Raw genomic sequence first — 14,770 nt, 5'->3', positions numbered from 1 at the left:
GAGGAAACAATATGTATATTAGATTAAATGAGGAAACACTATGTATATTAAATGAAATGAGGAAACAAAAAAAAAAAAATATATATATATATATATATATATATATATATATATTAGATTAAATGAGGTAACAATATGTAATTTAGATGAAATAAGGAAACAATATGTATATTATATGAAATGAGATAACAATATGTATATTAGATGAAATAAGGAAACAATATGTATATTAGATTAAATGAGGAAACAATATGTAATTTAGATGAAATAAGGAAACAAAATGTATATTAGATGAATGAGATAACAATATGTATATTAGATGAAATGATATTAGATTAAATGAGGAAACTGTGTATATTAGATAAAATGAGGTCTGAGGAAACAATATGTGTATATTAGATGAAATGAGGAAACAATATGTGTATTAGATGAAATAAGGAAACAATATGTATATTAGATGAAATGAGGAAACAATATGTGTATTAGATGAAATAAGGAAACAATATGTATATTAGATTAAATGAGGAAACAATATGTATATTAGATTAAATGAGGAAACAATATGTATATTAGATTAAATGAGGAAACAATATGTGTATTAGATGAAATGAGGAAACAATATGTGTATTAGATGAAATGAGGAAACAATATGTACAGTATATTAGATGTAATTAGGTCTGAGGAAACGATATGTACATTAGATTAAATGAGGAAACAATATGTGTATTAGATTAAATGAGATAACAATATTTATATTAGATGAAATGAGATAATATTTATATTAGATGAAATGAGGAAACAATAAGTGTAATAGATGAAATGAGGAAACAATATGTGTACTAGATTAAATGAGGAAACAATATGTGTATTAGATTAAATGAGGAAACAATATATATATTAGATTAAATGAGGAAACAATATGTGTATTAGAATAAACGAGGAAACAATATGTATATTAGATTAAATGAGGAAACAATATGTATATTAGATTAAATGAGGAAACAATATGTATATTAGATTAAACGAGGAAACAATATGTGTATTAGATTAAACGAGGAAACAATATGTGTATTAGAATAAACGAGGAAACAATATGTGTATTAGAATAAACGAGGAAACAATATGTGTATTAGAATAAATGAGGAAACAATATGTGTATTAGAATAAATGAGGAAACAATATGTATATTAGAATAAATTATGAAACAATATGTGTATTAGAATAAATGATGAAACAATGTGTGTATTAGAATAAATGATGAAACAATATGTGTATTAGAATAAATGATGAAACAATATGTATATTAGATTAAACGAGGAAACAATATGTGTATTAGAATAAATGATGAAACAATATGTGTATTAGAATAAACGAGGAAACAATATATGTATTAGATTAAATGAGGAAACAATATGTATATTAGATTAAATGAGGAAACAATATGTATATTAGATTAAACGAGGAAACAATATGTGTATTAGAATAAACGAGGAAACAATATGTGTATTAGAATAAATGATGAAACAATATGTGTATTAGATTAAATGAGGAAACAATATGTATATTAGATTAAATGAGGAAACAATATGTATATTAGATTAAACGAGGAAACAATATGTGTATTAGAATAAACGAGGAAACAATATGTGTATTAGAATAAATGATGAAACAATATGTGTATTAGAATAAACAAGGAAACAATATGTATATTCGATTAAATGAGGAAACAATATGTATATTAGATTAAACGAGGAAACAATACGTGTATTAGAATAAACGAGGAAACAATATGTGTATTAGAATAAATGATGAAACAATATGTGTATTAGAATAAACGAGGAAACAATAAGTATATTTGATGAAATTAGGAAACAAAGCGCTAAGCCACCAACTTACCAATGCATGTGCGACTCAGAGAATCAAAATGAAATCCTGTGCTGCAGTCACAGCGATAGGAACCTGGTACATTCAGACACGTATTCCCCTCACCACATGGGTTCTGGATACTGGCACACTCATTTATGTCTATACAGAAAACAGATTTGTTATTGTTTAAGTCTAAAGTAACATATAATAAAAAATCACACAATTAAAGGGACATAAAACTTTCTTTCACGGTTCATATAGAGCATGCAATTGTAAACAAGGTTCCAATTTACTTCTGTTAGCTAAACGGCTTCTTTCTACACATGCCAACCAGTGAACAGTATGCAGCCAATTCATTAAAGAGACAGGAAATCCCAAACATGTCTTACATGATTCAGCTAGAGCATACAATTTCAAACACCTTTCCAATGTATTATTATGTCATTTGCTTTGTCCTCTTGGTATCTTTAGTTTAAAATCATACCTAGGTAGGCTCAAAAGCAGCAATGCACTACTGGGAACTGGATGTTGATTGGTTGCTGCACATATATTCCTCTTTACATTGGCTTCCCTGATGTCTTCAATTAGTTCCCAGTAGTGCATTGCTGATCTTTCAACAAGGGATACTAAGAGAATGAAGTAATTTAATAATGGAAGTAAATTAGAAAGTTATTTAATTAAAATTGTATTTTCTATGTGAATTATGAAGTACAAACTTTGGGTTTTATATCTCTTTAAAGGGACATGAAACCCCAAAAACGTTATAAGCATAGTATTGAGGTTACCCCACCTCCCTCTAGTCATGGATGTCCTCATGTTGAAATCTAGCTTTCCCTGCATTCCAGTTCTGACGTGTTTGCACATGTGCAGCAACTTTCCCTCAGATACCTGCAGTGTAACCTAGTTTCCAAAATGGCGCAACTCAGAATTAGAGGGAGGTGCACGAAATCCATTTAGAGCTTAATGTCCCTTAAAGGGACATTATACACTAGAATTTTACTTTGATTAAATGTTTTGTAGATGATCCATTTATATAGCCTATACAGCATTTAAAAAAAAAAAAAAAAAAAAAAGTATAGTTTTGCTTATTTTTAAATAACATTGCGCTGATTTTCAGACTCCTAACAAAGCCCCAAAGTTTTAGGAGAATACTGATGTATGCCTACTCCAGCCTGCTCCTGTTTGTGTAAATAGTCTTTTCATATGCAGATGAAGGGGGGGGTCTGCTTTTTTTGCTATAGAACCACTTGCAGTGGGTGTTCCTGCTAACCCTTTCAACAGAGCTAAACTGGGAGCTTCTAAGTAAGTTTTTAAACGGTTTTATACTGGATTTTTAGATCTGTATATTATTCTTTATAGTAGTGTCTATTACATGCAGTTATATGAAAATGAGTGTATACTGTCCCTTTAAATAATATTTTCTACAGTGAAATATAGAGGTCCAACTCCAACAGTTGGGGCTTCTTCAGAAGTTGTGAAGATTATAGTAAAATGATATAATGAATAAACTTCACGTCTGCTTGCTACAAACAGAAGTCTCACTTTAGTAAACATAGTTGAAATGATTTTGAGTTGAACAAGAAACGTTTTATATTGTACAAAATATATGAAATAGCACAAAATTTCCAAATGGCTACAGAATATTTTTTAAATCATGGTTAAACAATTTGTGAAGAGAGGGGTTGCAGGGGGTAATGCAGAGCAGAAAATAAGGAGCGGTAGAAAGGGATTTTGTAAAAGACTAGAGTAGGATGAACGTATAAAATGGGGAAGTACACACTGGGTGTGGCAGGGGGGTTTATAGACACAGTGCTCTAGAATTACAGATGTTTGTTATGTTGCTAATGGATTTCATTGTAAATACGAGATAATGATTGTAATGTATTGTCCATCACATGCGACTTATCTTTTCGAGTGTATCGTTAGTGGGCGTTCCATTAACATCTATAGTTGTGATAAGTGCCCAACACATGAAATCTCGCAAAGGAAACTAGTAGTAAATTCAGAAGTCACTTGCGGAAGTGTTACTTTACACATCATGTAAATAATTCATGGAATAAAGAAGAACATTAGAGGTGGTAAGGCCAAAGACTGTGATGGACTTTAAGAATGCCTGCGGAATGCATAAGGCTAGACTTCAAGGGACACGCAACACAAAAATTGTTATTGCTTAAAAAGATAGATAACTCATTTATTACCCATACCCCAGCTTTGCACAACCAACATTGTTATATTAATATACTTTATAACATTTCAACCTCTACATTTCTGCCTGTTTCTAAGCCACTACAGACAGCCTCTTATCACATGCTTTTTTATTTGCTACTGCTAGTTCATGTGAGCCATATAGATAACATTGTGCTCTGTCCCGTGGAGTTGTGAACAACACGGCACTAATTGACTAAAAATGTAAGTCAATAGGTAATAAATAAAAAGTCATGTGATCAGGCGGATGTCAGAAGATGCTCAGATGCAAGGTAATCACAGAGGTATAAAGTGTATTAATATAACTGTGTTGGTTATGCAAAACTGGGGAATGGGTAATAAAGGGATAATCTATCCAGCATTTTTGGAGTTGACTGTCCCTTTCAGTAAGAAATAAAGGCCGACTCGATAGGTCTTCAGGTTCTTTATGCCACTGATGGCCGAGCTCCCATTGATGTTGATAACTTTGAGAGATGAAAATTGTTAAATTATTCTGCTGCTATAAAGTGTTATCCATTTTTCACCCAGTTCATATACTTTCCATTCCATACATTTTTGTAAGTTTATAAGTGACATATAACTCTATTATTTTCTTCCCTTAATGTGCTCTCAATTCTATATTTTTAGCTACTAGAGTGTATTACATTATTTTGCACATATCTCCTTTACATTTCTTTTGTTATTTGGCACCACTGATTTTGACTGTCTTTACAAAAGGAGTACTGTAAAATACTCCTTTAAGCATAAAACAGATCTTCTAAGAATTTATAAAGATCTGCTTAGCAAATCTTCATAAAAAATGTATTTGTTTACTAAGCCAAATTCTGCTACCAGGTGCATTTAGAGGGAAAATCTGAGGAAGCGAATGGTGTGTGTGGTTTAGTTTCAGCAGCACCTGCATGAGTTCTGCTTAGTACAAGAGGCCAGTAAGGTTTTATTGTGAGTGTGTGTGATCCTAGCACTCACCTTCACATTTTGTACCATCAGCACTAAGATGATAACCACGTCCACAGTTCACCACGTGCCGCTGGCAGTTGTAGGATCCCTCAGTGTTAATACAGGTCTGTCCGGGAGGGCACGGTGCACTTAAGCTCAAACACTCATTTATATCTGAATAGAAATAGCATTGATTAATGTTCACAAAACAGTTCTACTGATGATAACTACAGCAATGAAAGTCAAAGGCACTGCTTAAAGGGACAGGAAACCCCAACATTTCCTTTCATGATTTGGAAAGAACAAACAATTTTAAACAACTTTCTAATTTACTTCTATTACATAATTTGCTTCATTATCTTGTTATCCTTTGCTGAAAGAACAGCATTGCACTACTGGCAACTAGCTAAACACCTCTAGTTAGCCAATCACAAGAGACAAATGTATGCAGACACCAATCAGCAGCTAACTCCCACTAGTGTAGGATATGTGCATATCCTTTTCAACAAGGGATAGCAAGGGAACAAAACACATTTGAAAATAGAAGTGAATTTAAAAATGTCTTAAAATGGTATGCTCTATCTGAATCATGCAAATTTAATTTTGACTTTCCTATCCCTTTAAAGGGACATTATCCTACAAATGTCTACCCTTTGTGTTCCCCATTATTGTGTTGATTTATATGTTTACAAATAGCTCAGTTACCTTACCCAATATCTGTTTTTTGCCTGTTGAAACCACCAACTATACTGAAAATGTCAATATTGCAGTATTAGCTATAGAAAAGCTATGTAACCAAGAAGCATTGGACTAAATCATACTCCCAGTGGGGGTGGGAGAGATACATACTAATTTTTTAATGCTCTAAGTATTGACTTTTGTGTATAGATAGAGATAGGATAATGCACCCTTTGTATATATAGAGAGAAAAGATAAGGAGGTTTGTTTTCCTTGTAACCTCAGTCCATTTGAATTGGTTGTGGTTTCAGTGCACAAAATAGCTATTTCTTATACAACAATAAACCTAATGGTGCAATTCAGTAATTTCCAATACATTTTATACTGTATAACAAGTCATTGGAAATATGTTAATTTTATAGTACACTGTCTCTTTAAAAAATATGCTTGTTACCTGATAAGACTTTTGTCACCCAGTGCTCTTCATTTAAACTTCTGTATTTTTTTGTGCACTCGCTACACAAATCATATGTTGTTTTTTTTCTTTTAGCAAACCATGCTCTCTAAGAAGATATCTTTAGTCTGTAAAACTCCCTGTGCATGCGATATAGTTGCGATGAGCTCCATACCGCACAAAATCCAAGCGCTGCTTTGACATGCTTGTGCACGCTTTCCCCATAGACATCAATGGGGAAAGAGTGTTAGAAAAAAAACTAACACCTGCGATTGCGGAATGAAAAGCTCCGTAACGCAACCCCATCTGGGGAAAAAAAGTTATGTTTAAACCTAACACCCTAACATAAACTCCATGTCTAAACACCCCTAATCTGCTGCCCCTGACATCTCCAACACCTACATAATGTTATTAACCCCTAATCTGCCGATCCCGATATCGCCGACACCTACATAATGTTATTAACCCCTAATCTGCCTCTCCCTGATATTGCTGCCACTATAATAAAGTTATTAACCCCTATTCCCCCGCATCCCAACATCGCGCACACTATAATAAAGATATTAACCCCTATTCCGCCGCTCCCCAACATCGCCGCCACTAATTCAAGTTATTAATCCCTAAACCTCAGGCCTCCCACATCATTGCCACTAAATAAACCTATTAACCCCTAAACCGCCAGCCCCCCACACGGCAAAAAACTAAATTAAACTATTAACCCCTAAACCTAACAACCCCCTAACTTTAAATTAAAATTACAAGATCCCTATCTTAAAATAACTAAAAACTTACCTGAGAAATTAAAAAAACCTAAGTTTAAACTATAAATTAAATTAACTTTTCTATTATACTAAAAATAAAATAACTATAAATTAAATCAATTTAATTATTAATTAAAAAAACCTAACACTACTAAAAAAAAAATGTTTTAATAAACTGAATGTGACTCATTTCACATATAGCATCAGTTCACCACTTCTAAACTTCTTATGATTATGCCTCTATGGGGCCCATTTATGAAAGTGCGAGCAGACATGATACAATGTAGCTTATCATGTCCACCGCACAGCGCTGTCAGCATTTATCATTGCACAAGCAGTTCTTGTTAACTGCTTGTGCAATGCCGCCCCCTGCAGATTTGCGGCCAATAAGCTGCTAGCAGGGGGTGTCAATCAGCCCAGTCATATAGGATCGGGCGGACTGATGTTCCGCAGCCTCAGAGCAGGCGGACAAGTTATGGAGCAGCGGTCTTTAGACCGCTGCTTCATAACTGCTGTTTCTGGCGAGCCTGAAGGCTCAAGCGGAAACAAGGGGCATCAAGCTCCATTTGGAGCTTGATAATTCGGCCCCTGTTAACATACTGTTAGATTACGAGTTGTGCGGTAACAGGGGTGCTTTGTTAACGTGCAGTTTATTCTCACCGCTCCCTTCCCTGCAGCGCTGGTATTACGGGTTTTTATCAACCAGGCGTTAACAGGCAACAAGTGAGCGTAGAGCAAAATTGCACTCCAATACCAGGGCTGCTTAAGTGAGCGGTGAGCTGGTTGTACGTGCTCGTGCACGATTTCCCCATAGACATCAATGGGGAGAGCCGGCTGAGAAAAAGTCTAACACCTGAAAAAAAGCAGCATAAAACTCAGTAACGCAGCCCCATTGATTCCTATGGGGAAACACATTTTATGTTCACACCTAACACCCTAACATGAACCCCGAGTCTAAACACCCCCAATCTTACACGTATTAACCCCTAATCTGCCGCCCCGGACATCGCCGCCACCTACATTATACTTATTAACTCCTAATCTGCTGCCCCCAACATCGCCGACACCTACATTATATTTATTAACCCCTAATCTCCCGCCCCCAATGTCGCTGCAACCTACCTACACTTATTAACCCCTAATCTGCCGCCCCCAACGTCGCCGCACTATATTAAATGTATTAACACCTAAATCTAAGTCTAACCCTAACCCTAACACCCCCCCAACTTAAATATAATTTAAATAAATCTAAATAAAATTCCTATCATTACCTAAATAATTCCTATTTAAAACTAAATACTTACCTATAAAATAAACCCTAAGCTAGCTACAATATAACTAATAGTTACATTGTAGCTAGCTTAGGGTTTATTTTTATTTTACAGGCAAGTTTGTATTTATTTTAACTAGGTAGAATAGTTAGTAAATTGTTATTAACTATTTACTAACTACCTAGCTAAAATAAATACAAATTTACCTGTAAAATAAAACCTAACCTAAGTTACACTAACACCTAACCTTACACTACAATTAAATAAATTACATAAATTAAATACAATTAAATAAATTATATAAAATTAGCTAAATTACAACAAAAAAAAAAATCACTAAATTACAGAAAATAAAAAACAAATGACAAGATCTTTAAACTAATTACACCTAATCTAATAGCCCTATCAAAAAAAAAAAAAACCCTAGCCTAAACTAAACTACCAATAATCCTTAAAAGGGCCTTTTGCGGGGCATTGCCCGAAAGAAATCAGCTCTTTTACCTGTAAAAAAAATACAAACAACCCCCCCCCAACAGTAAAACGCACCACCCACACAACCAACCCCCAAAATAAAAGCCTAACTAAAAAATCCTAACACTAACCCCCAAAGATTCACTTACCGGGAGAAGTCTTCATCCAAGCGGCAAGATGTCCTCAACGAAGCCGGCAGAAGTGGTCCTCCAGATGGGCAGAAGTCTTCATCCAGACGGCATCTTCTATCTTCATCCATCCGGCGCGGAGGGGCTCCATCTTCAAGACATCCGGCGCGGAGCATCCTCTTCTTCCGACGTCTTCTTCTGGAATGACGGTACCTTTAAGTGACGTCATCCAAGATGGCCAATCAGCCAATCGGAATTAAGGTTGAATAAATCCTATTGGCTGTTCCCATCAGCCAATAGAATGTGAGCTCAATCCTATTGGCTGATTGGATCAGCCAATAGGATTTTTTTCAACCTTAATTCCGATTGGCTGATAGAATTCTATCATTCAATCGGAATCTAAGGGACACCATCTTCATTCATCAAGAAGACGTCGTTGGAAGAGGATGCTCCGCGCCGGATGTCTTGAAGATGGAGCCGCTCCGTGCCAGATGGATGAAGATAGAAGATGCCGTCTGGATGAAGACTTCTGCCCATCTGGACGACCAATTCTGCCCGTCTAGAGGACCACTTCTGCCGGCTTCGTTGAGGACATCTTGCCGTTTGGATGAAGACTTCTCCCGGTAAGTGAATCTTCGGGGGTTAGTGTTAGGATTTTTTAAGGGTGTATTGGGTGGGTTTTAATTTTAGGTTAGGGCTTTGGGCAGCAATAGAGCTAAATGCCCTTTAAAGGGCAATGCCCATCCAAATGCCCTTTTCAGGGCAATGGGGAGCTTAGGTTTTTTTAGTTAGGCTTTTATTTGGGGGGTTGGTTGTGTGGGTGGTGGGTTTTATTGTTGGGGGGTTTGTTTGTATTTTTTTACAGGTAAAAGAGCTGATTTATTTGGGGCAATGCCCCGCAAAAGGCCCTTTTAAGGGCTATTGGTAGTTTTGTTTAGGCTAGGGTTTTTTTTATTTTGGGGGGGGCTTTTTTTATTTTGATAGGGCTATTAGATTAGGTGTAATTAGTTTAAAGATCTTGTAATTTGTTTTTTATTTTCTGTAATTTAGTGTTTGTTTGTTTTTGTAATTTAGCTAATTTTATTTAATTAATTTAATTGTATTTAATGTAGGGAATTTATTTAATTGTAGTGTAGTGTTAGGTGTTATTGTAACATAGGTAAGGTTTTATTTTACAGGTAAATTTGTATTTATTTTAGCTAGGTAGTTATTAAATAGTTAATAACTATTTAGTAACTATTCTACCTAGTTAAAATAAATACAAACTTGCCTGTAAAATAAAAATAAAACCTAAGCTAGCTACAATGTAACTATTAGTTATATTGTAGCTAGCTTAGGGTTTATTTTATAGGTAAGTATTTAGTTTTAAATAGGAATTATTTAGTTAATGATTGGAATTTTTCTTTATATTTATTTTAATTATATTTAAGTTAGGGGGTGTTAGGGTTAGACTTAGATATAGGGGTTAATAAATATAATATAGTGGCGGCGACGTTGGGGGCGGCAGATTAGGGGTTAATAAATGTAGGTAGGTGGTGGAGATGTTAGGGACAACAAATTAGGGGTTAATAATATTTAACTAGTGTTTGCGAGGCGGGAGTGTGGCGGTTTAGGGGTTAATATGTTGTAGTGGCGGCAATGTCCGGAGCAGCAGATTAGGGGTTTGCGATGTGGGAAGGCCTCGGTTTAGGGGTTAATAGGTAGTTTATGGGTGTTAGTGTACTTTTTAGCACTTTAGTTATGAGTTTTATGCTACAGCTTTGTAGCGTAAAACTCATAACTACTGACTTTAAAATGCGTTAGGAATTGACTTTAAAATGCGTTAGGAATTTTGACGGGATAGGGTGTACCGCTCACTTTTTGGCCTCCCAGGCAAACTCGTAATACCGGCGCTATGGAAGTCCCATAGAAAAAAGCCTTTATTTACATAAGTTGATTTGCGGTAAGGCCAAAAAAGTGTGCGGTACACCTATTCCTGCAAGACTCGTAATAGCAGCGGGCGTAAAAAAGCAGCGTTAGGACCTGTTAACGCTGATATTTTACCTTAACGCACCACTCGTAATAGCCGATAGAAAGTTACACTTTTTTTTAAGATGAATATACCATATAACTTATATGTCAATATAAAATATCTAATGAAACCGTATATTTATATATTTTTTAAACTACTCAATATTCAACGAAATTATATTTTTTCAGGTTTTTTAACGTTAGTTTTTTCAAGATCACAAAGTGCGTAATCTATCTGACTTTACCGATGCAGTTGCCCAGAGCATCTTGGATATGACCGCTGCTGCACACTACTTTAGGCCGACATCTAAATGATCCTGGTGTATTCTGACAGATGAAGTTGGGAAGGCAGTTGTGTGTGCCGGTCACACATTCGTCAATGTCTAAAAGTTAAAACAAACATATTTAGATTAGAACTTAATAATGTACTATATTTAACCCATAATTATGTATTAAAGAGATATTTTTAAACAGTGAATAAATGTTGGATATAATTATGTATTCAATGCAAAGATTAACTTGAGATCTATTTTTTTAAATATGATATTAGGTAAATATTGAAGATATACTGGAAAAGGTTCAGTTTCTATAAAGTCCTCAGCAGAAAAAATAACAAGGAAAACCCAAGTTCTAACATTTAAACCTAGATATGGAAAGGCAGTAAGTTCCAATAAAGTATACCAAGAGTATGTAGTAAACTTGATATTGAAAGTACATTAGAAAGAATTGTAAAACTTCACACCCTTTCTAAATCACAGAAGTTTAAAGGGATAAAACAAAGTTCAAAATTTAAATGTACTTGGGTGCATTTCAATTGGAAATAGAAGCATGTTTGCCATATACTTTACATTAGCAAAATTGCTTCTAATATAAGTTATTAGTGTTTTTCTGTGGCATATGCACATATCCTGTGAGGTCCGTGCACCAGTATTCAAGCTCTGAGAGCTGGGGGTGGTGTGTATTGTGTCTGTGAGGTCCGTGCACCAGTATTCAAGCTCTGAGAGCTGGGGGTGGTGTGTATTGTGTCTGTGAGGTCCGTGCACCAGTATTCAAGCTCTGAGAGCTAGGGGTGGTGTGTATTGTGTCTGTGAGGTCCGTGCACCAGTGTTCAAGCTCTGAGAGCTAGGGGTGGTGTGTATTGTGTCTGTGAGGTCTGTGCACGTGTTCAAGCTCTGAGAGCTGGGGGTGGTGTGTATTGTGTCTGTGAGGTCCGTGCACCAGTGTTCAAGCTCTGAGAGCTAGGGGTGGTGTGTATTGTGTCTGTGAGGTCCGTGCATCAGTATTCAAGCTCTGAGAGCTGGGGGTGGTGTGTATTGTGTCTGTGAGGTCCGTGCACCAGTGTTCAAGCTCTGAGAGCTAGGGGTGGTGTGTATTGTGTCTGTGAGGTCCGTGCATCAGTATTCAAGCTCTGAGAGCTGGGGGTGGTGTGTATTGTGTATGTGAGGTCCGTGCACCAGTATTCAAGCTCTGAGAGCTGGGGGTGGTGTGTATTGTGTCTGTGAGGTCCGTGCACCAGTATTCAAGCTCTGAGAGCTAGGGGTGGTGTGTATTGTGTCTGTGAGGTCCGTGCACCAGTATTCAACTCTGAGAGCTGGGGGTGGTGTGTATTGTGTCTGTGAGGTCCGTGCACCAGTATTCAAGCTCTGAGAGCTAGGGGTGGTGTGTATTGTGTCTGTGAGGTCCGTGCACCAGTATTCACGCTCTGAGAGCTAGGGGTGGTGTGTATTGTGTCTGTGAGGTCCGTGCACAAGTATTCAAGCTCTGAGAGCTGGAGGTGGTGTGTATTGTGTCTGTGAGGGCCGTGCACCAGTATTCAAGCTCTGAGAGCTAGGGGTGGTGTGTATTGTGTCTGTGAGGTCCGTGCACCAGTGTTCAAGCTCTGAGAGCTGGGGGTGGTGTGTATTCTGTCTGTGAGGTCCGTGCACCAGTATTCAAGCTCTGAGAGCTGGGGGTGGTGTGTATTGTGGCTGTGAGGTCCGTGCACCAGTATTCAAGCTCTGAGAGCTAGGGGTGGTGTGTATTGTGTCTGTGAGGTCCGTGCACCAGTATTCAAGCTCTGAGAGCTGGGGGTGGTGTGTATTGTGTCTGTGAGGTCCGTGCACCAGTATTCAAGCTCTGAGAGCTAGGAGTGGTGTGTATTCTGTCTGTGAGGTCCGTGCACCAGTATTCAAGCTCTGAGAGCTGGGGGTGGAGTGTATTGTGTCTGTGAGGTCCGTGCACCAGTGTTCAAGCTCTGAGAGCTGGGGGTGGAGTGTATTGTGTCTGTGAGGTCCGTGCACCAGTGTTCAAGCTCTGAGAGCTGGGGGTGGTGTGTATTGTGTCTGTGAAGTCCGTGCACCAGTGTTCAAGCTCTGAGAGCTAGGGGTGGTATGTATTGTGTCTGTGAGGGCCGTGCACCAGTATTCAAGCTCTGAGAGCTGGGGTGGTGTGTATTCTGTCTGTGAGGTCCGTGCACCAGTATTCAAGCTCTGAGAGCTGGGGGTGGTGTGTATTGTGGCTGTGAGGTCCGTGCACCAGTATTCAAGCTCTGAGAGCTAGGGGTGGTGTGTATTGTGTCTGTGAGGTCCGTGCACCAGTATTCAAGCTCTGAGAGCTGGGGGTGGTGTGTATTGTGTCTCTGAGGGCCGTGCACCAGTATTCAAGCTCTGAGAGCTGGGGGTGGTGTGTATTGTGTCTGTGAGGTCCGTGCACCAGTATTCAAGCTCTGAGAGCTGGGGGTGGAGTGTATTGTGTCTGTGAGGTCCGTGCACCAGTGTTCAAGCTCTGAGAGCTGGGGGTGGTGTGTATTGTGTCTGTGAGGTCCGTGCACCAGTATTCAAGCTCTGAGAGCTGGGGGTGGAGTGTATTGTGTCTGTGAAGACTTCATTTGTGTCAGAGAAGCCACCACTGACTCTCTGAGAAGGTGTAGCGTTTGAATACTGATGCGTGACCCTCACAGGATATGTGCGTATGCCATAGAAGAACAGTACAGGTAGAAAACCCTTTATCTAAACTGCTTGGGACCAGAAAAGGTTTGGTTTTTGGAATAGGTCGGATTTTGGAATATTTGCATCTGTAAAACAGGACAGTTATTTTGAGAGTTGATGGGTCCAAGCGTAAGCATCGTCTTAATGTAATTTGGGCAATAATTACAGCTTATAAAGGCAGTTTTATATCCTTTTTAATACTTTTCTATACATGGTACCATCAAAAAGATAGTGCAGCACTGTAATCAGGTAAAAGTTATTTTAAATAAATGCAGACTATCATTTACATTTTACAACACAAACACCAAATAAAATACACAGGCAGAGAAGATTGAGACTTACAGGTAGGAACATTTTTTAATTTGTGAACATTTTGTTTAAAAAAAAATATTAATGAAAAGTTTGGATTTTGGAATTCCAGATTTGGGGATTTGTACCAGTAATAACTTTTGCTAATGGAAGTATGTTGCAAACAAGCTTCTACTTCAAATTGAAATGAACTGATACACATTTCAATTTTGACCTTTCTATCCCTTTAATTCTGACTGTCCAATACCTTTAATTGCTAATACATATCATGCCTATCATCTCCCTTTAATGAGGGGGTGGGACAAATGTAGTTTATCTAAGAGACCTGCAATAGCACAGTTTACTCTCCCACCCTACCTTTACAGTTGTTATCCTCTGTCAGTTCATAGCCTGTACCACAGCTGGTTTCCCGCTGGCATCGGAAGGATCCTACCAAATTAATGCAGAGCTGTCCTATCTTGCATGCGTGGGTTCCGGAGATGCATTCATTGATATCTAAGGACAAAGCCAGCAAATCAGACTCGTGTAAACACCATAAGCCATTGTAAATAGTGAGCTGTGTTAGTCCAAAAGTGCTTTTCATAGAGAACTTTCCTGAAGTCTGATCTCACCTACAAAATATGGTCTAAAACACTATTACAGTTTAATTCTTTCAATTAATTAATTAGCCAATTAATGTATCAATAATGACCAATATAAATACTGCAATAATATA

The 14,770-nt window shown here is 37.3% G+C and overlaps 1 protein-coding gene across 2 annotated transcripts in view; it reads right to left on the bottom strand.

The window, feature by feature from the left end:
* FBLN1 (fibulin 1) overlaps positions 1-14,770 on the bottom strand; it is a 281,252-nt gene that overhangs the window by 153,041 nt on the left and 113,441 nt on the right. For both annotated transcript variants that reach the window (XM_053719006.1, XM_053719007.1), the window contains exons 7-10: positions 14,413-14,550; positions 11,026-11,163; positions 5,038-5,181; positions 1,897-2,025 (exon numbers count right to left, since the gene is read on the bottom strand). In XM_053719006.1, coding sequence (XP_053574981.1) covers positions 1,897-2,025; positions 5,038-5,181; positions 11,026-11,163; positions 14,413-14,550 — 549 coding nt within the window. The remainder of the gene's footprint in view (positions 1-1,896; positions 2,026-5,037; positions 5,182-11,025; positions 11,164-14,412; positions 14,551-14,770) is intronic.

This window comes from Bombina bombina, chromosome 6 (genome assembly GCF_027579735.1).
Source record: "Bombina bombina isolate aBomBom1 chromosome 6, aBomBom1.pri, whole genome shotgun sequence".
NCBI classification, from domain to species: Eukaryota; Metazoa; Chordata; class Amphibia; order Anura; family Bombinatoridae; genus Bombina; species Bombina bombina.
The sequence above is the reverse complement of the archived record's forward strand: the minus strand, read 5'-3'. Positions and strand labels throughout refer to the sequence as shown.